The sequence below is a fragment of the Schistocerca nitens genome, chromosome 4, assembly GCF_023898315.1.
Source record: "Schistocerca nitens isolate TAMUIC-IGC-003100 chromosome 4, iqSchNite1.1, whole genome shotgun sequence".
NCBI classification, from domain to species: Eukaryota; Metazoa; Arthropoda; class Insecta; order Orthoptera; family Acrididae; genus Schistocerca; species Schistocerca nitens.
In genome coordinates this window covers 547791825-547816090 of record NC_064617.1, presented here as the reverse complement: position 1 = coordinate 547816090, position 24266 = coordinate 547791825, and the positions used below count along the sequence as shown (strand labels likewise).

Sequence of the window (24266 nt, the reverse complement as noted above, 5' to 3'; positions counted from 1 at the left end):
GCCATGAGGCAAGGACTTGGGAGCAGGGGTGGGAGAAGGATGGACAAGGATTTGTGTAGGTTTGGTGGGGTGTAGAATATCACTGGACTGGAGGAGTGGTGGGATAGATATTGGGTAGTATAGTCCTGATTTAAGGGCACGATGAGAGGTAGTCTAAACTCCGGCAGAGAATATGGTTCAGGTGGTCCAATCCTGGGTCATAATGGTCATGAGGGGACTGCTCCCTTGTGGCCAGACAGTGGGAATGTGAGAGGTAGTAGGTGACAGAGAGACAAGGCATGGGAGATCTTTTTCTGTACAAGGTTGGGAGGGTAGTTTTTGTTTTTGAAGGCTCTAGTGTACCTTTCGTGTATTTGGAAAAGGACTGCTCATCACTACAGATGGAACGACCACAGGGCTGTCATCATTCTACCCTGGAGTTTCCATTGTTCAACAATGTAATGAACTGAGAAGTCTATGAGCTCTTTATCCAGCAACAGACAGCAAATGGATTACTGCTCCAATGACTTTCTCAGTGCACCTTCTCAACAGTCTGAAGTCATTAATATAGTTCCCCTATGAATTATGCTCGTATTATACCCTCTGTTGATTCATTAACTTAATGTTTGTGTAAGCCTGCAACTAGTATGTCTTCTTTCCATTTTATTTTCCATATAGCAGCAACACACTGTACACTCCTGGTGGGTCTACTCGTACTGTACAGCAGAATCAGGTTCTCCCAAAACATCATTCTTTAACTGTGTGTATTTTGCCCACCCATCATCATTTGCTGCCCTTCATCCATACAAAGTTCTCCAGAACTACTTATTCAGTGTCAGAATTATAAAGTCAATCATTTACTTTTTGGCTTAATTTTCATCTTCTACTCTTTAAATTCTAACCTGCCTGTTTTAACAGCTGTCTCGTGAACCTAATGAGTGCTTTATTATGAGTATTTTTTTTTCTCCTCCCCAAAGGGGTTTCTCTATGTGCCTTAATTTGTCAAACAAATATATGATACTGTATATGATACAAGCTGAGCAACCTGCAACTCATCCCAATAAGTCTTAACCTGTCTATGTGCTTATCTCATTCAAGGTCTTCCTTAGAAGAATACACCACTCATATGAAAAATGTAATAGCCATTGTGAAAGTGTTTGAGGAAAAGGAAATAATAATAAAAACTTAAGTAGGCCAACAAGCATGATTAAACACTTTGAACTTACCTAAAAATTTTTGTACTGGCTTTGGTTTATTTTTCCAATAGACAAATATCAGGTAAACAGGAACTGATGTGAGTATCATAAGACAGCCATAGCCTAGAATGTAAGAAAATAGTTTTAAGTGTCATACCACGGAAATATTTTGCAAGAAAATATTTACTCACAAACAATTTCAAAACTCTTATCTTTTCAAGAACTTTTCCAAGAAAAGTTTTCAGCAAACTGCCATTAAACATCTAAGTAAAATGGTAATTCTGTCAGACAGTAAAGCTTATCAGCCAGTTCCATTGACAATTTAACATCCTCCAGAGCAAGCCACAATGTTGATACAAAACATCCTTTCTTTTGAAAATCTCATAACTATTCAACACATGAATAATGAAAAATTAAAATGTCAAATTATCACTAATTGGAAGCTACTGTGATGTACTTGGCATCAAGATCACAATATTTATTAACAAAACTTACTTTATGATACTAATTCAGTGACTAATTCAATCAAATAAACCATTCATTTTGTGTACCTCATAACAAAGAAGTATTTTAAGGAATTTGAAACAAGTTAAGAGTGTATTAACGAAGTAAAACAGCTATTAGAAATTTATTATTAATTATCATTAAACTGCTATAAACTATTTCCATTTAAGCTTAGTTACATTTGGAGAAAAAATCTTTTGTTTTGTCAACTATAGAATTAGTTGTTTATCTTCTAATTATAGCTTAATGTCTACAAGATCATATTGACATTTATCATAAAACAACAGTTATTTGTCTGCCAAAAGACTACATGTATGTTTTTAATTAATGTTTCTGCTTGCCATGCAGTTATTCGGTGTTACCTATAAACAGTAAATTTTTACCAATATATAGTTGTCACAATAGGCATCTTGTTTTGGCTATAAATTGCTTCAATTCTGAAAGGCTACCAGACCCATAAATTAAAATAGAATCTGCAACCTTAATTTAAAATTATTTGCTTACTATTCTGCAAAATATTGCACCAGGCACAATGCAGCCCCCATGGCATATGCTTTTCTCAGGCACAGTAAGAGCTAGTTGCTGTAAATAAGCAGCTGGAAATCGCTTTGACTACTCTGAAGCAACTGGAAGGTGCTGTGAATTGGTGTGCTGGAAAAATAATCAGTCAATGCTCATTCACTTGACAGAGTGGTGTCTCAATGGTAGGCCTGTGCATCCTGTACAAGGGAGACAGGAACCAGAGAGAACTCAGGGTGTTATACCCATCCCCCTATTTAACAAGTTCAAGATGCTGACTTGCACTGAAACTGAGCCTGTGAGATTCACTCCACCTGTTGCAAAATGTGCTGAGATCCATGTCAAGGGCTGACAAATGCAAAATAGTAGGATCTATTAACCATCAGCAGTTCAAACATATGGTGAATAATGGTACCCCTTAGGGAAATAGCAGCATGGAATGGGAAGAATCACTATGTTAGCCCAGTATGTATGCTTGGTGGCATCATTCAACGTATCGAAGAGGCTATTCCAGCAACCACTGAGGCAACAGAGTTTAACAGACTACAAACTGTTGTACACGCTGGGACAAACAATGAGCTGACAATCTGTAGTGATGTTCAGCCATGAATTTGTGATTTTTCTGAACTGGGGCAGAAACTTGATAGTAGTGCACCCTCTCCTTCAGTGTTTGAGTTATATATATATATATATATATATATATATATATATAAAAAAAAAACCCTCACAATTGATGCTGGTTGGGATTTTTTGTGACTACAACAATAAATGTTCACTTTTTACTACCTATTAACTAATAATTTTCTGTTTTGTATGACATAAAATTAAAAACAGGAAATATACAGCCAGTAAAGACAACAGACAAGCAAGATGGTACACATTTCTTCAGTACTTAGGTCCCAGCATCTTTTTGTCTCTCTACAGCTTTACATGTCGTGCTTTCCTTCTTCGAAAGAATATATTAGTTCATCAAAGTTTGTCTCATAGAAAGCTTTATTTCAGTGGCTATTCGTGACTCACTGTTGAATGCAGGTAGATTTTACTTATGTCAATTTGTTGAAGCTCTGCTCGTAGCTTGCAGATGTCACTGTAGGCATGTCCCCATTTGTCTGGGGGAAAGATTTTTTTCTAGATGCAACATGGATTTCCCTGGCAGAGAATCATGTCCACCATGCACATGTTCAAAAATTAACTTAGGACATGTCCAGAAATCAACTTACGATGTGTTCAGAAACCAAGTGGGATGTGTTTCAAAATCAATTGAGTGATTGATAGAACAACTTGTGCTTGATGCTAGGCATTTTGCAAAACAAGTTTTTTTTTCCCCCCTAAACTTGAATTTGGTGCCCCCTGAAATTGCTGTCCAGGATAGATACCCTTGTTTGTCCACCACAGGAAGTCAGGTAGATGCAGTATGACTCAGTTTCTGAAAGGCATTTGACTCAGTACCACATCTATGCTTATTATCAGAAGCATGATTGTAAGGGGTATCAAACAAACTTTGTGGCTGGACTGAGAATTTTATGGTTGGGAGGATGCAGCAATTTATCTGCAATGGAGAGTCAGCAACAAATGTAGAAATAATTTCAGATGTGCCCAGGGTAGTGTGTTGGGACACTTGCTGTCACGTCTTATATTAATGACCTCGTGGACACTATTTATAGTAACCCGAGACTTTTTGTAGATGACGCAGTTACCTATAATGAAGTACTGTCCAAAAGAAGCTACATAAATATTCAGTCAGATTTTGATAAGATTTTAAAGTGGTACAAAGATTAGTAAATTGTTTTAAATGTTCAGCAATGGAAATTGTGCACTTCACAAAACTGAGAAATCATAGTACCCTTGTATTATAATATCAGTGAGTTACAACTGAAATCTAATAGTCCATTCTAATACCTGGGTGCAACAATTTGTAGGAATGTGAAAGGGAATGATCACACTGCCTCAGTTGTAGGTAAAGCAGGTATCAGCCTGAAGTTCATAGGTAGAAGACTAGAAAAATGCCGTCTGAAAATGAGATTGCTTACAAATCACTTGTGTGACCCATCCTAGAATATTGCTCAAGTGCATGGGACCCATATCAAATAGGTGTAACAGGGTTATTGAACAGATACTACGAAGGGCAGCACTAATGGTCACAGATATTTGTGACCAATGGGAGTGTGTCTCTAAGATGGTGAAAAACTTGAACTGATAAACTCTTGAAGACAGACATAAACCACCCCACGAAAACGTACTTGGAAAGTTTCTAGAACCAACTGTAAATGATGAATCTAGTAATATATTACCCTATCTTCTCGTTGCATACAGATCATGAAGACAAGATTAGGCTAATTACAATATGTTTAGAGGCATTTCAACAACCATTCCGCCTGTGAATGTAATGAGAAAAAGTCCTAATAATAACTTTTACAATGTGATGTAACCTCTGTCAAGCACTTCATAATGGTCTGCAGCATATGGCTGTAGATGCATTATTCCACAAAATGGTAACAAGATAGCCCTTTTCTCTAAGTTAAACCTACATTGACACCATAGCTGTAAATACATTTACAAAATGTCTTCTCAGTTTTCCAAAGCAGAAAAAAAAAATCATCATAGTACATTTCCTTCCTATTCAGGCTGGAGCTGCTTAGGCCTTATGTTCAGAAGTGAGCTAATAAATTATATGGACTGTAGAAATGTACAGGGTGTAGATGCAGACAAGGAAAAAAAGAAAATCAGAGGATACTGCAAGAGCATCGGAATTTCGTGAACAATATTAAAATGTCTACATTTAAAGTGCATACTTAAAGTGGACATTCGTATGTCTTGATTCCCAATTATGTAGACCTCGACCCGATATTAAGCTTTTCAGTGTGGTTTTTGGGATGTAAATTTTCTTGGAGCATCAGTACTGTATTGTATCATGTTTGGTTCTTTATTATGGCGTAATGCCTTATGTGCTAGAAGATGAAAACGTGTGCTTGAAATGCAGTGGACAGTTGAAACTAGCCAGTACTGTGGAATTAAACATCGTTTCAAATACATTGTCTGCCTCTGCAGAAAAGGTTAATAAAAGTGAAATTTCTTTAGAAAACAGACAAAAATAACTTCATTGCTGTGCAAGGGGATTTATGCTCGACTGTCAGAAAGGTGGAAATAAAATAAAATCTGAAACTAATAACATATTTTAGCCTTCCGTAATTATGTGAATGTATTTTAATTCACTTGATAGCTCCCGAGCACAGATATCCATTTTGTTTCCATTTGACGTGAGAGTAAACGAAGGAGAAACAGCAAAATCACTAAATGTAAACACGGATCACATGGTGGCTATCCACTATAACTCAGACTGCTCTGCGCACCTATCCGCGATCTACGATGTTTGTTAACTGGGTCAATACTAAAAAAAAATCGAATTTCCAAAAATATGTTCATTTTGTAGCATACATCTTTCTGAAAAGTTTGAAACATAAAACCCATGTTTCTGAGGAAATGTAAGACATGTTATTTGGTCTTAAGTGTGCCAAAGTGCAGTGCCACCCCTCTTCATACAGCATTCTTCTATCGCACGTCACTGTATTTCGTACTGTGGAATTGAAACGTGCATATTTTGTAATGGATGCCATCAAACAATAATAAGGACAGTGGAAATTGAAATGTCCTGTTGTGCCTCTCCTGCTCCCAGTCGGCCAGTTTGACAGCCTGCCCCTCTTTTTTAAAATAAAAAACACAATTAATAGTGGATGGGCTTATTTGTAATCGGGAGAACAAGAACTCTTCAGAAAATTTGCACTCTTTATTGCCTATTAGATAACAACTTGCTGTTTTGTGTGACATAAATAATCTATTACAACATCAAAGTTTGTCAAACGTTTTGCTACATGAAAAATCGAAATGTCGTTATCTAGTACTGAAAAAGCTGTTAATACAAATAATACAGAAGACTGATCTGATTATGTATATTTTGTCACTGTCTGCTAGATAAAACAAAATAGGCCTTTCTAATACGGCTGCAATTTTGTAACACACACCAAATAAACTAGACTGTTTTGGCACAAATGGTCATTATTATAACACGACAGAATATAATTCATGAAGTACCAACATCAAATGCCTGGTAGGCCTACTACAAGCAAAATGCTTTATGTTAGGAAATAGTTTCACATTTCATTCATACACACCAGTTCCTCAAGCATGAGATCAAAAAGTAGTATAACGAAATTTTTATATAAATCGACTTACTCTTCCATAATTTGTGTGATGTCCCCATTTCTTCTCCTTCCTCATTCTAACAAACAATCTTGTCATCACCAATTCTGTAGCTATTCCTGTCATTGTCAAAATTTGTTTGCCAATTAACTTCACTAACCCAGCCAGAATCACAGGTTTAGCTATCCTACGAAATTCTCTGGTTAGGCGTTGTTATGTGTTCGTACAACACGTTTTCCACGTTACTTCCAGAATAGAACTTAAAAAGCGGCTGCTAGCCGGGGACTGTACGACTGGTCCTTACTAGTGTAGCGATCTGGCCTAAAATTTTCTGTCAAAATTTCATTTTCTTGGATACACCGAGAAGATAATACGTAATATTTCTCACCTGTTATTCCTGTTAGTCGTTCATTTCCACTCTGGTAGTCTGAATCTATGGATTTCGCTAATAATTATCACAATGCTGATCATTTGAAAACCCAATCAACCACATAATCAGACAGTGATTGGCATTCATCCGTTTATTGCAATTCTTTTGGGTTGACATTTACAGTCTAGAAAGACTGTCTGTATAATCAGTGCAGTATGGTTAGAAAATCCCAGATTTATAGATCTAACAGAACAGTCCATGTAGCTAATGAGTTGGACAAGAGTGCTTAAACTTTGACTAGCTACCCTAGTTGGGAATATGCCCTTCATGTCAAAGTTGTAACAGTTCATAAAGTTATTAAAGTCAGATTGATCATCACCTTCTGTGAGGAAACTGATGTTAAAGTCACCACAGATTATGACTCTTGATGGTTTTCTTTTCATCACTTTTTCCAATACTGGTGTGAAATTTCTGTAAAAGGAGTGCTAGCTGCCTGAGAGAGATTTATAAACTGATATTACATGAACACTAATATCTTTGATTTCAATACCAGACAACTCTATGTCTTTCTCAACACAGTAGGAGATGCATATGTCCAGTGGAGTAGCTGCAATACTGACTTTTACAAATATGCAATTTCCTCCACCTCTGAAGTTATTCCTTGAAAAGTGGTGCACTGGTTTGAATTGTGATAACACGACCAATTTTATTTTGAGAGACCTTATAAAGTGTTCAGTAATACACAGTTTTCGGGCATCTGATAATTCAATGTTGATGCTTGTTAAAAGTTCTAACTCATTTAGCTTATTCTTAAGACCCAGCACATTATGAAAATAGGTTTTTGGGGCAAGGGTACGTTTCATACTAGTCAATACATTTCCATGAGAAGATTCTGGTATGGTTTCATTACTTACAATTGAATGTCTAGATTTATTTTCAGCATTGCTGGGAGACCCCACCTTAACTGAAGTTGTCACATTTTTTTTGAGGGGGGGAGGGGGAGGAGGGGTAAATGAAAAGCCTGTTTGTTGCAGGCCACCGTGGCCTTAAGTGGACACTTACTGTGGATTGTGTTCTTGGCCCACTGCTGTTGGAGTCATTGGAGCTGATATTATTGCTGCTAGTGCCACTGCTGTTTGCTGGTACTTCTACTGGTGCTGCAGCTGTTGAAGTCATTGATGGAGCTGTTGGTGTCAGTGCTGCTGGTGATGTTGCTGCTGCAGTAATTACATGAAACTCCTCATATGCTCTCCTTTCTTGCTTCTCTTGATGGCGCCTCTTCAACATCAGGTTTTTGTGCAGAAACCGCTTCTGCATAGGAGGGGGTCAGTGAAGAATCAGTCCTGTTTGATTTGTTTGATTCTGTTGCTGCATCCAATGCTGTCCTCAGTAGCAATATACCTGCTGATGATTCTCTATCTACTTCTGGTTGTGTTGCTGTTGTAGACTCATCAGTTATAGTCCGATGTCTTTCTGCAGATGCTAGATCAGGCTTGACTTATTAATGCTGATTTATTGGAGCATGCCAATAATGCATACTGTAAAATTTTGCAAAGATTTTCTTTTCCTTTGAACACTAAGTGGAGCCCATGTTTTGTGTAGTCACTTCGTCTTCCTCAGATATTTGCATCCATTACAGTATCATGGTTATAGCATGACACAGTCCTCATTATGTAGCTGTTCATTAGGGCAATTCTGTCATTCCATTCTGGTATGTCGTGTATATACAGAATAGTGCATACAATCAATTTAGTGTGCATTATCTTTTTAAGAAAGTTTGTCATTGCCATTTTGAAGTCTGTGGTTGCATTCATCATATCGTTTGTGCCACTTAAAATTATCAGACAGTTACCCTTTTTAAAATATCTTGTTTTTTTCAATGTTAATGTTACGAACCACAACCTTCAGCAAAGGTCACTGACAAAGCAAAGATTTCTGATTGTACGAACTGGTTCAGGATTCCTGCACAAAGCCAACCATGATTGTCTGATACAAGAAGGATTTTTTGCTGTGTAGCTTCAAATCTTATCATTGTTTGCGGGCTTTGACAGTACTTAATCCTTTTGGTTACTTTTCCACAAACATGATCATAATGCTGTACTTTAGAATCACTGTCACTTATTTGCTGGTACTTAGTCACAGAGCACTACTTAATTCTTCTGTTGATGTTTCTCAATTTGCACATAACATTATGTTCCGATTCCTTATGGATTTAATCAGGATATTTTGCAGGTGTGTGTTTGGTCTGAGGTTGGGTGATGAACTAGTGCTTGATTACGATTCAGGATGGAGCTATGTATTCTAGTGTGAAGTTCTTATACAAACTCCAACAGAAAATCTCTGCAAATTCAAAAGGAAGTAAAAGTGTTACCTCGTTAGCCAATACTTCTACAAATTATCTGATTATCTGATTATCTACACTCGGCAATCGAAAATTCTGTTAGCTGTATGGAAAGTAACAATGTCCACTGAAAAGATCAGAATTTGACAGACCTATCTTGTAACAGATGAAGGTTTAGAAAATACCAGTGTAATCATGTAAGTATTAAGCTGTCAATAGGGGATAAGGAGGACCTATTTAATAAAGCTGAAGAAGCTGTTAAGCAGCATAAATATACTTTATAATGACCCTGAAAGTTCTCCTTCTTGATGGGATCTTAGGAATGACGAAAATTTTGTGTGCGCATAAGAAAGGGGGGGAAGGGTTACTTTCAATTTTTGTTGAAGTAAACTTCTAAATTATTATGTAATTAATAAATCAGCACCAGTAACAATAGAAACTTCTAAAGCTGAAAATATTTACCTGTCTCCACTGGACTTGCCAGCATTGGCACAATGGTTATGAATAAGCTGGCCAGGATGTAAATAATAGGGAAGAACAGGTTGACTTTGATTGGTCGAGCCAAGTTGGGCTGTGTCCATCGTAACCATGGGAGGCACAATACTGCTACACCAATACTCAACTGTAAAAGGCCATTAGATTATAAGTTACTGACATTTATACAAATACAAACATAAGTATTCAAAATGAAAACATAATTGGAAGTATGCCAAAAGGTACATTCATTAAAATGAAAATTGTGAACGTGAATATTCATGAGAGGCTATACTATAATTCTGGTGAGTACATTCAAAACTCCCATCTTTAACAGTCAGTACAGTTTTTACAAGTATAATCCCCTACTTGATCTACACAAAGTGATGTTGAAAGACATGTGAAACAAAACAGTAAGCTTCAGACTCTTGACACACAAGAAAATAAGCAGTCTGTGCTGATCGGAGCAAATAGTGAAGCGAGGTATATAGAGTTTCTTGAGCATAACAGGAAGAGATGATATACCGACTACAAATATAGATTACAAATGAAAATGTCAAATTTAAATTTGAACATTGGAAAATCTGTTATAGAGCAATAACTAACCAGATGAAATTGATAGTCTGCCACTCACCACATAGAGGACACACTGAGGCACATTAGAATAAGATGTAGGCATTATAACACACCGCCCCCCCCCACCCCTCACAACCCCCCCCCCCCCCCCCCCACACACACACACACACACAGTCTTCTTCCAATTTGTTTCTTGTGCCTTTCAGTCACTCAAAGCCTCCTCCATGCAGTAAGTAGTAATCAGTTCCGTACGTGTTCTGTTATTCAAACTAAGATTTCTAATGCATTTGTTCTCAGCATCAGTCTGTTCTTCCTTTTAATTTTCTGTGTTAGTTCTTTCTTATTATGAAGGTGCAGTGTGGCTTCAGCTGAGAGAGACTGTAGTCAAGTGTGTGCGAGTTGTGTTTGCGAGTGTGCACCTTGTGTGTGTGTGTGTGTGTGTGTGTGTGTGTGTGTGTGTGTGTGTGTGTGTGTTACTGATGAAAGCTGTGGCTGAAAGCTTTATGTGCCCCGTGGCTGAAAGCTTTATGTGAATGTCTTAATTGTGATTGTATGCAACTTGACGTGTCTTCTTTATGGTAAGTAGCAATCTGTCTTTCCCTACATCATTGATATTCCTACCTGGAGTTTCCATTGTTTGATACATTGAATTTCATTGTCAAAAATATTTTGCTCTCATTTTCATATTGAGGAGGAAAACCTCTCCATTTCAAAGGCTCCAACAACATATATGCAGTTATAGAGAGAAGTGGGACAACAGGGGCCATCTCCTCCTCTGAAATTGTTTTGTCAATGTCCTGTTAGGTGTTTCTATCCAGATTTGTATCTAGGGGAATAGCTGTTATACTCAACATACTCTACAACATAATATTTTATAGGCTATACCTCATATAAAAATTAAAGATGTGTAAAGTGCATATTAAGGTTGTGCTCACAGAAACTCAGTAAATCATTATATAGGGTGAACCCAAATTCCACCAAGAAAATTTCAGAGGTTGTTTGAAGATATTTTCTGAATATTTTACTACGAGGAACCCATGACCTCCAGTGGCTCATTGCCCCATTTGCCTTTGTCTCTGTGAAAATACCTATATGACTGTGAAAATCCTGTAATAAGCAGTCACCAAAACATGCAACACAAAAAGCAGAGTAATGCAACAGCGTAAGAAATCAGAGACAACAGGTCCCTCGTACCAAATTACTCAGAAATATCCCTGAACAACCTTCAAAATTTTGTCAGTGCAGTTGAGAGTCACCCTACATAAGAGACTGAAATCGAAGTCTGATTAGAAGATCACTGTTTATTTTAAATATTCAGTTGTAAATGTGCAATACCATTGTCATCTCTAATAATTGAAAAATTAAATTTAAATATTGTGGCAACATGAGAAGAAAGTTGATGCATGTTTACAGGAAAGAAACTGCAGTGCACTGTAAAGTACAACACACTCAGTCAGTATAGAGTATTAAAAAGGAAACGCTATGGGTAATTGGTTATTACAAAATGGTTGGTCGAGTGAACCTCATGTTGAATGGATGTAATCTGTGTAATATAGGTATATATATCAATATAAACACAAACAGAAATTTATGTAATGAATTGAATGAGAATGAAATTCATAATGGTAATAATTGAGTAAACAGACTCAAGTTTGCTGATAAAATTAACAGAAACAAAAACAGTATCTGAACATACATTCAAAATATTTTATAGTATAAATATTGTAATAAATTTACCCAAGTTGCAAAGCCCACATAGTTTATCAGAGCTCCAATGTCAGACACAGTCAAGTACAGCATTGACAGTAAGGCCTGGAGAAAGAAGAAAGAAAAAAAATAAGGGATAACATTATTAAAATAACATAACTGAAAAACTATTTTACATTAAACAGTACATGTTGAGTATATTTATTTATCACAGATAACATTGTCATCATACTCTAATTACACCATCAGCATCCACCAATCAGCAGACCAAATGGTCACTTGCAGTTTATGTTTGTCACAAAATGAATCCATGTTCTGTTTGGTCTGTCAGCATTTCTGCTCCTTCTTGGCAGGTGGTGCCATCTGGGTCTTTCTTGTTCAGGATTCTGTGTGTGTTGGTTAACCACTTGTTTGTAAGATTACATTCTCATAAGCTTCCAATGTTCCATAGTTATACAGATGTGGGGAACTGAATTAGCACCATATATCTTTCACCCCAGTGATGGTGCGCAGTGTCATGCTATACACTCCACAAGACATTCTTGGAGAGCCATCCTGATCCTTGACAACTCACCAGTCAACCACAACTCTCAGTGCTTTGATGCAGCTTAGTCCAAAACCACACACACATTGATCAATGATGCCACAAATGTGCTCAAAATGATTGAAGTGTTGCACAACCAAATTATTCACCGACTCCTGCTGCTTGTCATCTGGGTCCACTTAACAAGTTCTGATGTAGAGAAAAGAAGCTGAGTGAGTACGACTCCAATGTTAAGGGTTGCATACATCAGCAATTGAGGCACCCATTATGTCAGTGTTATACTCGCTTCCTTCCTTCCCACTATAGTCCGATGGATATGACGTGTGAGAACGGTGACACTGTTGTCACTTTCTACTCATTAACATAGTCCCTCTTACTGAAGTGTGCAGCAGTGTAATAATAGCATTGACTTAATATGAAGCTGAGTACCCAGTCTTAGTGTTTTAGTGTAGCAGTGACAAGGTGAAAAAGAGCAACTCTCTCAAGATTAGATGGTCTCTAATGAAGCTTTATTTTGTGGGACTGGAGGATGTTAGATGAAAATTAAGTGATTTGGCATGTAGCATTGCAAAGGTGGTGAAGAGGAGGAAGAGTGATGTCTGGAAAAAGTGTCATGCTAGAGTCTAACCTTTTCTTAAAAAAGTTTGTTCAATGCGAACAAATCTGTTGTAATCTTGTTTCTTCCACTTCCAACATAAGAAAACATACATGCTTTGTCAAATTAAAACAAGGCACAAAGCAACATCAGCTATGTTCCTATAACCAAAACGCAAATTATACCTTAGACCATTCAGTATGGTTCATGGCTCAGATTTCAAAAAGGTAGCACAAGGAGTCCTATCTGTAGGAACTGAACTGGATTGGATTGTGAAGTTGATGTGGAGGTTATACTAACTTGTCTGCTATGGTTAAGATTCAAGCTATTTCCAGTGCAGAGGCTATTAAAAAGGGGCCGATACCATGAGATACTGTTGCTGTTACCAATAAAAGAGCCTCTTTTCAAACAGATAGTTGTATGTAAGATGCACATTAACGCTTTGACTACTGTGGAAGTGTTAACTCATCATGCCTCGCCGTTCCCCTGGCGCGCCTGATGTGTATACACGTCGCCTTGGGTCTTCCCTACAGCACTAAGGACGTGTTTATGTGGCCCGTGCCACTGGCCTTCCCACTGCTAGGGACACATTTAGGCGCACCGAGTCACAGCTATCTGAGCACTACGAACATGTATACACCCATGGCTGTCTTTCTGCCCCACTCTTCTAGTAGCTGTTCAGTGGTCTGACTGTGTAGTTCGAGAGTGCATATATCTTTGTTGCTGTGTTCGCTCCTTGCAGAATTTGACTTAGATTCCTGTATTTTCGACAGTGGTCTTGTTTTCTACATGAGAAATGTCATGTCGCCGTGGTTGCACAGATAAAGAAATGCTCACTAAGAGCAACAATGAGTGTGAATTATCTGACGTTGCTAACAGTGATGAGTCTTCAACAGAATCTAGCTGTAGTCCTCAGCCTTTTACATCAGAGGGGAGAGCAAGAATTACAGTCAGCAGTTCCTCTGAATCCGAGGAATCAGACAGTGACAGTGAAATGGTTCAGAAGAGAGCACGCTTAAGTGACACATTTGACTGGAAAGAAACCGATTTCCAGCCATTAAACCATCACTTCAATGACTCGAGTTCAGGACACAAATGTCAATTACATACTGACCCAAGCATTCTTTCATTTTTTGTGATATTTATGTCTCAAGAACTGTTGAAATTTATGGAGACAAAACAAATTGTTTTTACGTTTACACCAGAGAAAATACTACAGAATCTGTGAATTCTCGACTGTCAAAGTAGAAAGACACTGGATTTGAGGAAATGTATTGTTTTGTTGCTGTTTGCCTTCTAATGGAGCAAGTTAAAGAGTTAAAATTAAGTGATTATTGGTCCAGAGAGACACTTTTGAACACACCAGTTTTCAGCAAAATTATGTCCTGAGACCATTTTTGTCTACTTCTGAGAATGTTACACTTCAGTAATAACTCTGCAAGTACTGGAGGTGACAGTCTATTTAAAATTAGGACAATTGTTGACAAAGTTCATAAGGCGTTTCATAATTCATTTTGCCCACATCACAAGCTTTGTATAGAGGAAAGACTCTTGCTGTTCGAAGTACGATTATCTTTTAAGCAATTCATTCTAACCAAGCGAAGAGATTCAGAATAAAGACATTTGTACTGTGTGACTGTCAGGATGGGTATATATTAGATTTTATTGTATATACAGGGGCAACAACAGAAATTGGGTTCCACATTCGGGAAAAAGTGGCGACGTAGTGGCAACTCTTGTGGGACCATATTTGGAACAGGGTCATATTTTATATGTTGATAACTGGTACTCCAGCCCGGACCTGTTTCTTTGGCTTCACAACCATGGAACATCATGTGGCACTGTTCGTAAGAACAGGTGCAACATTCCAAAACTGCAGAAGAAATTAAAACGAGGAGAAACTGAGTTTAGGTCCACTGACAAAGTCCTTGCTATCAAGTGGTTCGATAAGAGAGAGAAGTACATGTTGACCACTAGTCACACAACACAAATGGTTGAAACAGAGAAGAATGACAGAAATACTGGCGAAAAAATAAAGAAACCGCAATGTATTGTAGATTACAATTCGAGTATGGGTGCAGTTGATCATTGTGACATGTTACTGAGCTCCTTGGGATCAGTGCATACTAAATGCTCGTGCTCCCCATCGGTCAGCAACAGGGCGAAAAATGGCACTCGCAGAGTTTCACCTTTCTCTCGTAAGGGAGACTGTAGAAAAATATGCTACAGAACGGAGAAAAGCTGGTAGGGGAAGAAGGCGCTACAATGACGAGAATCCTCTGCGATTCACAGGGAGACATTTTCCAGCTGTTATCACAAGTGAACATTCGCAGAAAAGTGTGCTAATGTGCAGATGTGTGGTTTGCACAGAACAGAAAGTGCACCGGGAAACTAAATACCAATGCAAAACTTGCAGCGATCCATTATGTGTTGCACCCTGCTTTGAGACTTATCATACAAAGAAGCATTACTAATCATTGGGAACTAAATCTGAAAAAAATTATTGACACTTCTGAATGACTTACTAAAAAAAGGCAAAAATGTAAAAAAAATATAAATCTATTTTTAACTTCACCAGTGCCAGTCCAAAGCCCGGATCGAAAAGAAGGATGAGAAACAGATGCAACATGTGTAAAATTATTCAAACGAAGCCTGACTTCTTCATATGTAGCAGTTTACTGGCAAATGAACGGACTTGGTGATTGTGATGGCACAATATCTGTACTGTGGCAAATGTAATTACACCGAGTACATTGTGCCAGTATAACTAAACTCATACATTAATCTGCATACGATACATTTAAATTATTGACATGGACAGTTGTATTCTTTTATCCTCAATGTAGATCACACTCGGTCTACTTGTACAAAACATGTTTTAAAATAACTGATTTAAACGCTTTTGATCAATGAGAAACAACGTGCCAAAGTTAAAACTCCTTTCTCAGTGCGATTTTTCTTGCTACTTTGCCTCTGTTAGCCAATATTGAAAATTAAACTCCTTGTTCTGGGGAGGGTGGGGGGCTTAAAATTTGTTGTTTGAATGAGACTGGCTTTGAAGCATTAATAGAAAACGATATTTGAAAAAGAAGTATCGAATACACCCTGCTTTCATCTTTTCACAAAAATCAACATCTTCTCAACTGATTTGTAGATTATTGGAAAATAGTACGGAATAAAAATTTTTATTCCTTATCATTCTGCAGTCAATCTATTGCACTCTAAATTTCATTTTCATCATGCGTTCACACTACTAGACATACTAACCTAAAGTTTACATTGCTTTCGGGCCTGATTTTCATGCCCAACTTTCATTCCAGTTGAACAGCTTGGTATGTTTTATGGAGGATAGTTTTCTAGCATAATCGGAACAAAAATATCACATTTTTGACGTTTTTACAAAATCATTAAGTTTTTGCTTAATTCACTCAGTTCTGAAAAGTGCTATGTCAATGAAACTTAATATTTAAGAACCTTGTGTTGTTAGGTAACGACAAGCCAAGTTTCACATTCGTCATAGCATTAGTTCAGGAGATGCTAGAAGCCAAACTTCAAAATTTTTTTGGCCGATTTACCAACAATTTTCTGCTTAATATGGCTCATAAAAGTCTTTTCATTATTATTCTTAAGAGAACACATAAGGTTGTACAAGATGGCCAAATTTTATTTCTTTACAGAAACTATTGCCCGAGATATTACAGCTCAAAGTCGCCAAAAATTCATGCTGGCTCTGCACGAGTCGTATTCAGCCAAGAAATATTCAGCACAGGGCAGGTTGGGCAGCATGGGCTGATCCAGTCCTGGCAGCGGCTCCAACGGACAGGCACGCAGTGCGGGTAGACAGATTACATCGCAGGCCATGGCACCTCAGCATGCCAAGCAGGTGGCGTGCCTTCAGCAGTTAAAGGGTTAAACTATCTGCACTAAAATGTCTGTGTCCACTATTAGTGAAACATGACATATGGATAACCTAGTAGTGTTTACTGCCCCATTTACCAATGAGGAAAAAGCAGCTAATGTTTTATCAGAGTCTGTAGCCATCTTGATTGCTTACAAATTCCCGAGGACTTAATGAAGGCTGGAGTTCCAAGATGGGGCTTGAGTTCCAAGATGGCCGCCGAGTAAGTGACGCCAGAAACCATTTCCAGAAAGTTAAGTGATTTAGACAGGAATATAATTTAGTTTAACGCCGACAACAAATTAAATACATGCATTAGTGTATCGTTTAGTCTTGCCATTAAAGGTTTGACTTTTCTTTGCGTATTTTTTCAGAAAACACGAAAAGATCGTAACTTCGCGAAGTCGCGCTTAGGCTTAAATTTTGTAAACGTGTTTGTTTATTGTTTCACGGTAATTTAACTAGTTTCTCGGTAACAAATAAGTAAACTACCGTAAATAGCGTATAACTTCATTGTTTTAATACAGATTTCAGTAAAACAGCGTAACTTTATATCAGAAACTTGCCTATATACATTTGTTTATAGGCCTAATTCTCGTAACGTTTTTGGAGAATCAAAGTTAAAGTACCTCGTTTAATTGTCCTTTTTTTCATTCAATCGAGTGAAATATATAATAAATAGCGTATACCTTCATTGTTTTAATACAGATCTCAGAAAAACAGCGGAATTTTAAATCAGAAACTTGCTTATATACATTTGTGAATAGGCTTAATTCTTGTAACGTCTTTTTTTATTTTCGGTAATTTAATTGATTTATTCTAGCTAAAGTATTATTTTTGTCATGAGTGAGAAGTGCCTGACTTGCCGTAGAATTGTTAGTTCCGGGGTTTGGTGTGATGGATGTAGTAGTTTTTTTCACTGGGGGGATTGCAGTGGCGTGGGTGTTGGGAAAGTGGATCAGGCTCATCAGTGGTTATGTAGGATTTGCAGCAGAGATAGGAAGATAGTGGAACAGGAGGGGAAAATTGCTGCCCTTCAGGCTGAGCTAGATCAGGCTAGGGAAGATCTGGACAGGTTAAGGAGGGAGAAGGGCAAAGAGAGGTGGGAAGTGGCAACAGGTAGCAGAAGGAACAGGCCTAGAACTAAGTCTGACAGTTTTGTGGTGAATGTCAAAAATAAGTTTGACCTGTTGCTTCAGTTAGAAACTTATGAGCCTCAAGCAGAGGTAGGTGTAGACAGGACACAACAAACTTTCAATAGGAAATTGAAAAAGAATGTAGGAAAGTCATCGAAAAGGAAGAAAGTTTTGTTGTTAGGCAGTTCTCATGCCAGAGGTGTAGGCCAACTTCTGCAGGAGGAATTAGGACCAGAATACCAGGTCACAAATTTTTTCAAACCAAGTGCTAGTCTGGATCAGGTGACAGAGGATTTAGGTTCACTCTGTAAAGGATTTACCAGGGAAGACACCGTGGTTATTGTGGGAGGGCCAGGGAACAGCATCGACAGAGATCCTGGGTACAGTATAGAGTGTGACCTGGTAAAGATTGCGTCGGCATCAAGACACACCAATGTTGAATTTGTATCTGTCCTGAGACGCCATGACCGGCCTCATTTGAACTCTTCTGTTGGGAGAGTTAATTTGGAGTTGGAACGGCTGCTTGGGTCGGGTGCGTGGGCTCATATTGGTGTGGTTCCTGTTGATTATCTCAGTAGGTGGGACTATACCAGGCACGGCCTACATCTCAACAGGAAAGGGAAGGGGAAACTGGCTGGGGTAATAGCAGGAAATTTAAGGGGGGGAGACACTGCCATGAATGGTAAAATACCAGTGGTTACAGGTGTTGGAGCAGCACCTTTTTTAGGATAGGTAAGACAGAAAGATGTCAAGTTCTACGAGAGGTCAGAATTGAAACAAATCTTCAGTTTAGGAAAGAAATTAAACAGCACAATTATAGCACATTGGATCACCAATCACAGCTATCAATTATAAATTTTCACCAATCACCAGAAATTTTATCTCCACCAAGTTGTATCTCAGTCCTAGGTAATTGCATTGATGAATTAAAGTCACCCAACCCAGTTGACATAATCTGCCTCTCTGAACACCGTGTGACCACTGGTATAGGAACTAGGCCTAAGCACAATGAGAAACTCAGACAGGAGAGTACTGCAAATGTTAGAATAAGGAAAGGTTCTCATAAAAGTATAATTAAAAATAATGTAAGTATATTTCATCAAAATATTGGGAGTTTAAAGAATAAAGTAGATGAGCTTGTGGTTTGTTTAGAAGATTTAGAAGCTGAGAATGAAATAGATATACTATGCCTGTCTGAGCATCACATTGTTACTGATATGGATAAGGTAAATGTAAGTGGATATAAGCTCTCTGCACATGTAATGAGAGAAAATATGGAGAAAGGAGGAGTTGCCATATATGTCAAAAGTTATCATTGTGCAAAAGGTACAGAAACAAAAAAGTTTTGTGTAGAGAAACATATAGAAGCATGTGCCTGTGAGCTTAAATTAAATAAAGGCACATTTATAATTGTAACTGTATATAGGTCCCCATCAGGAAATTTTCATCTATTTCTGAAAAATTTGGACTCCTTGTTGTGCTATCTGTCAGACAGGGGGAAGCAAATTATTATTTGTGGGGACTTCAATGTAGATTCTCTGAAAGAGGGTAATAGGAAAAATGACCTTGAAGTATTACTCGGTTCTTTCAATTTGACACCCGTTATTGATTTTCCTACTCGGGTGGTAAAGGATAGCAGCTCACTGATAGATAACTTCTTTATAGACCAAGATAAGTTTAACCAGATAAATGCTCAGCCTGTTGAGAATGGTCTTTCTGATCATGGTGCACAGCTAGTTACAATATATGACATAGCTCCATTCAGCACTACTAAACAGTCCTCCAAAGTAGTACGTCCAGTCAACGATTTAACAATTGCAAATTTCAGGGAAAGCCTACAGCAGTTAGACTGGGATGAGGTGTACCGTGAACCTGATGCCAATTTAAAATATAATTTATTTCGTGACATTTTTGTAAATGCATTTGAAAACTGCTTCCCCAAGAAAATAGTTAAATATACTCGTAAGAAACCTTGTAACAAACCATGGCTTACTAAGGGTATAAAAATATCTTGTAACCGGAAAAGGGAAATGTATCTGACAGCAAGAAAGAGTAGTGGCCCAGAAACTATCAAAAATTATAAAAACTACTGTGTTATATTAAGAAAAGTTATTAAAAAATCCAGGAGTATGTGTATCATGTCTGAAATCAGCAACTCTGATAATAAAATTAAAACAATTTGGAATATTATTAAAAGAGAAACAGGTCAACCAAGAGCAGAGGAAGACAGTATTACCATCAAATTGAATGAAAACTTTACGAACAAAAAGTCAGAAGTTGAAAATATTTTTAATAATCATTTTCTAAATGTTGTGGATACAGTAGGATCCAGGTGTTCATTAGAAGATGCTGGGCTGTTAATGGAAGAGGCCATACCTATGCAATTTGATACAATTGAAATCTCACCCACTTCTCCCTCTGAAATTAGGAAAATAATAAACTTGCTTAAAAGCAAAAACTCACATGGAATTGATGGCATTTCCAGCAAAATACTAAAAGCTTGTTCTCAACAAATAAGTAAGATTCTCAGCCACCTGTGTAATAGCTCTCTGGAACATGGCATTTTCCCTGATAGACTGAAATATGCTATTGTTATACCTTTGCATAAAAAGGGGGATAGGTCTGATGTCAACAATTACCGTCCAATCTCCCTTCTAACAGCTTTATCCAAAATTTTTGAGAAAGTAATGTATTCAAGAGTAGCTTCACATATCTGTAAAAATGAAGTACTAACAAAATGTCAGTTTGGTTTCCAGAAAGGTTTTTCCAACAGAAAATGCCATATATGCTTTCACCAGTCAAATTTTGAATGATCTGAATAACCGAACACCACCCATTGGGATTTTTTGTGATCTCTCAAAGGCTTTTGATTGTGTAAATCATGAAATTCTGCTAGACAAGCTCAAGTATTGTGGCATGAGTGGGACAGTGCACAAATGGTTTAATTCATACCTAACTGGAAGAGTGCAGAAAGTTGAAATAAGCAGTTCTCATAATATGCAAAGATCAGCACATTCCTCAAACTGGGGAACTATCAAGAATGGGGTTCCACAAGGGTCCGTCTTGGGTCCTTTGTTGTTCTTAATATATATTACTTGCCATTCTATATTCATGAAGAGGCAAAGTTAGTTCTCTTTGCTGATGATACAAGTATAGTAATCACACCTGACAAACAAGAATTAACTGATGAAATTGTCAATACTGTCTTTCAGAAAATTACTAAGTGGTTCCTTGTAAACGGACTCTCACTGAATTTTGATAAGACACAGCACATACAGTTCCGTACAGTGAATGGTATGATGCCATTAATAAATATAGACCTTAATCAGAAGCATATAGCTAAGGTAGAATATTGCAAATTTTTAGGTGTGTCCATTGATGAGAGATTAAATTGGAAGAAACACATTGATGATCTGCTGAAATGTTTGAGTTCAGCTACTTATGCAATAAGGGTCATTGCAAATTTTGGTGATAAACATCTTAGTAAATTAGCTTACTACGCCTATTTTCACTCATTGCTTTCATATGGCATCATATTTTGGGGTAATTCATCACTGAGGAATAAAGTATTTATTGCACAAAAGCGTGTAATCAGAATAATAGCTGGAGTCCACCCAAGATCATCCTGCAGACATTTATTTAAGGATCTAGGGATATTCACAGTAGCCTCTCAGTATATATACTCTCTTATGAAATTTGTTATTAACAACCAAACCCAATTCAAAAGTAATAGCAGTGTGCATAACTACAATACTAGGAGAAAGGATGATCTTCACTATTCAAGATTAAATCTAACTTTGGCACAGAAAGGGGTGAATTATACTGGCACTAAAGTCTTTGGTCACTTACCAAATAGTATCAAAAGCCTGACAGATAACCAACAAGTATTTAAGAAGAAATTAAAAGAATTTCTGAATGACAACTCCTTCTACTCCATAGAGGAATTTTTAGATATAAATTAAGAAAAAAAAATATTTAAAAAAATATTAAAAAAAATAAAAATAAAAAATAAAGAAAAAAGAAAAACAAAAAAAAACAAAATAAAATAATGTTGTTATATTAACTTAAGTATGTTGTTAAATTAACCTAATTATGTCATGTATTGGAAAATTCGACTCGTTCCACATCATTACGAACTAGTATTAATCTAATCTAATCTAATCAGCACATTTTGTAAGAGATCAGGATTTTCATATAGTTGCAGTTCTAAAGGACTTTGCTTGGCTTCCTTGCACTTGTCATTGTTTTAGCATTTTTCTTATACATACTTAAAAGTCACAGATTTTATCTTCAGAGCCAGAACTAACCAGTGTAGGTGATACATGCTCTTACAAAGCACTAGTGGCATGTTGTAAGAGCTGTGCATTCAAAGAGGCTCACAAAATCACTCAAACAAGATGTCCAAGTACAATGAAAGACTTGGTTAGACATGCTGGTTTCAGTACAGGATACTCTTATCAAGGTCAAGGAGTTGCTCCCACATAAGGAGTTAAGTAGATTTCAGAACATAGATCAGTAGATCCTAAATGAGTTTATCATGTTTCTCAGGTCATTCAAAGATGCTAGTAATGATCCAAAGTGGGACAACTATCCAACTCTGTTTGGCACTCCTCGAGCAGTGTAACTTTCTGGATGATCACTTGAGCCCTAATGAATCAGGGATGTGATGGCAATACCTCAAATCAAGATGCAGAAGTTACATGAATCGTAAGAATGACAATATTAAACATAAAAAAAAATTTCTGTGTCTCATATCATGATCTTTTGGTGCTGAGCACTGACTATGTGGATAATGTTTTCAAAGAGGTTGGTGAGTCAGTAACTATATAGGACTATTAACATAGAACATAATTAGTTGTCAATGTTGCTACAAATTGTAACCTTCATTCTGCCCAGCTACTTATGGTTCACACAAAAGTACTTCAGGCCTATCTAAACTACCACATCTGTTCACATTCCAGGAGTATGCAAGAGGTCTGGACCATATGGACAAACACTGAAGTATCATTGTACCTCTCAACTGCTGTTGCTGAGGAGGGTGCAGAGGCTGAAACATATTCTGGGATGGTGGAAAGAACAAGAAAAAATAGTGCCTTTTGTAGCACATATAAGGAGTGTAGTGTATATTCCAGTCATAACTTACTATAGTGATATCCTTATGTAAAGGATGACACTTTATGGGTCACACTAGCACTGATCTATGAAGTTCGTGTGACTTAGATTAAATATTAAAGTAATATTATATGTTATTTGAATTTATGATCCTTTCCAGTGTTCTCAAAAAAATGCCTTTGTGGCACACCACTGCCTTTCAGAGATTCCTTAATCTGCTGATAACCAATTACATAGGTGTGTTCTTAAATGACATCAGGCTGATTTTCTAATCCACACAGCTTGGAATAGGCATATTAAAGCTGTCTTTTCGGTTTCACAAGGTAGAATGATATGTACAATACTAGTCGAATAAGAGACTCTTTATGTATTATTTTGGCCACAGAAAATTGCATTCATGGGATAATAGTGAGTTGTGCAAGTTTTACGAGCACTGCTGTAAAATTAAGTCAATACTTAACCACTATTCCAAGACTACATTCATTCATTTTCTTGTACTGTTGTCACAGACTCAGTAATTATTAGACAGTATGTGAATGTCAGTGTAATTATTTGACATTTTCTGGATATAAATTTAATATTAAAATAAATTTACAACAATCTATGAAAAAATGTTATACATGCATACACTGTCCATCCAAAAAGTTCTATGACTTATTTTATTCCTGACATATAAGTGACATCAGTGTAGTAAATACAGTGGCAGCTTGAGGTAACAACTGTAAACAACAGCTGCACATTTTACCAGTCTATTGTGAGCAGGCATTGTTAAGTAATGGATGTGCAGGTGTAGTGTGTCAATGTTGTCTTGTCACAAATCTGAATTGAGCAACATCTTAAATTAAAAGTTCAAGACATTCCCTGAAATGTTTTGAATAAGAGAAAAATGTGTGTAAAGTTTGTCCTGCACACCTGAACAAAAACGAAATATGGGTGCCTGCTATGACTTGATTGAAATGCAAAACATGGACAATTCTTTCCTGGAAAAAATCATCAAGGGTGACCTGACTTTATGTTATCAGTATGAAGCTACCACAAAATGACAAAGTGTAGAAATTCAACTGATGGATTGAAACTTTGATGAAATAACTGACATTCAAGCCAATGTGATGTGCAAT

At 37.2% G+C, this 24266-nt stretch overlaps 2 protein-coding genes across 4 annotated transcripts in view; one reads left to right on the top strand and one right to left on the bottom strand.

Moving 5' to 3' along the window:
• Positions 1-23686, top strand: part of LOC126253005 (copine-8-like) — a 263721-nt gene extending 240035 nt beyond the window's left edge. Inside the window, exon 10 of one of the 3 annotated variants that reach the window (XM_049954056.1) lies at positions 22998-23686. In XM_049954056.1, the coding sequence (XP_049810013.1) occupies positions 22998-23036 (39 nt within the window). In that variant the 3' untranslated portion in view covers positions 23037-23686. Of the gene's footprint in view, positions 1-1077; positions 1165-22997 lie in introns of those variants that run through there. The other 2 variants (XM_049954053.1, XM_049954054.1) reach the window with 2 other exon arrangements.
• Positions 1-24266, bottom strand: part of LOC126253006 (large neutral amino acids transporter small subunit 1) — a 389967-nt gene that overhangs the window by 12939 nt on the left and 352762 nt on the right. The window contains exons 8-10 of the mRNA XM_049954057.1: positions 11894-11968; positions 9569-9728; positions 1206-1298 (exon numbers count right to left, since the gene is read on the bottom strand). Coding sequence (XP_049810014.1) covers positions 1206-1298; positions 9569-9728; positions 11894-11968 — 328 coding nt within the window. The remainder of the gene's footprint in view (positions 1-1205; positions 1299-9568; positions 9729-11893; positions 11969-24266) is intronic.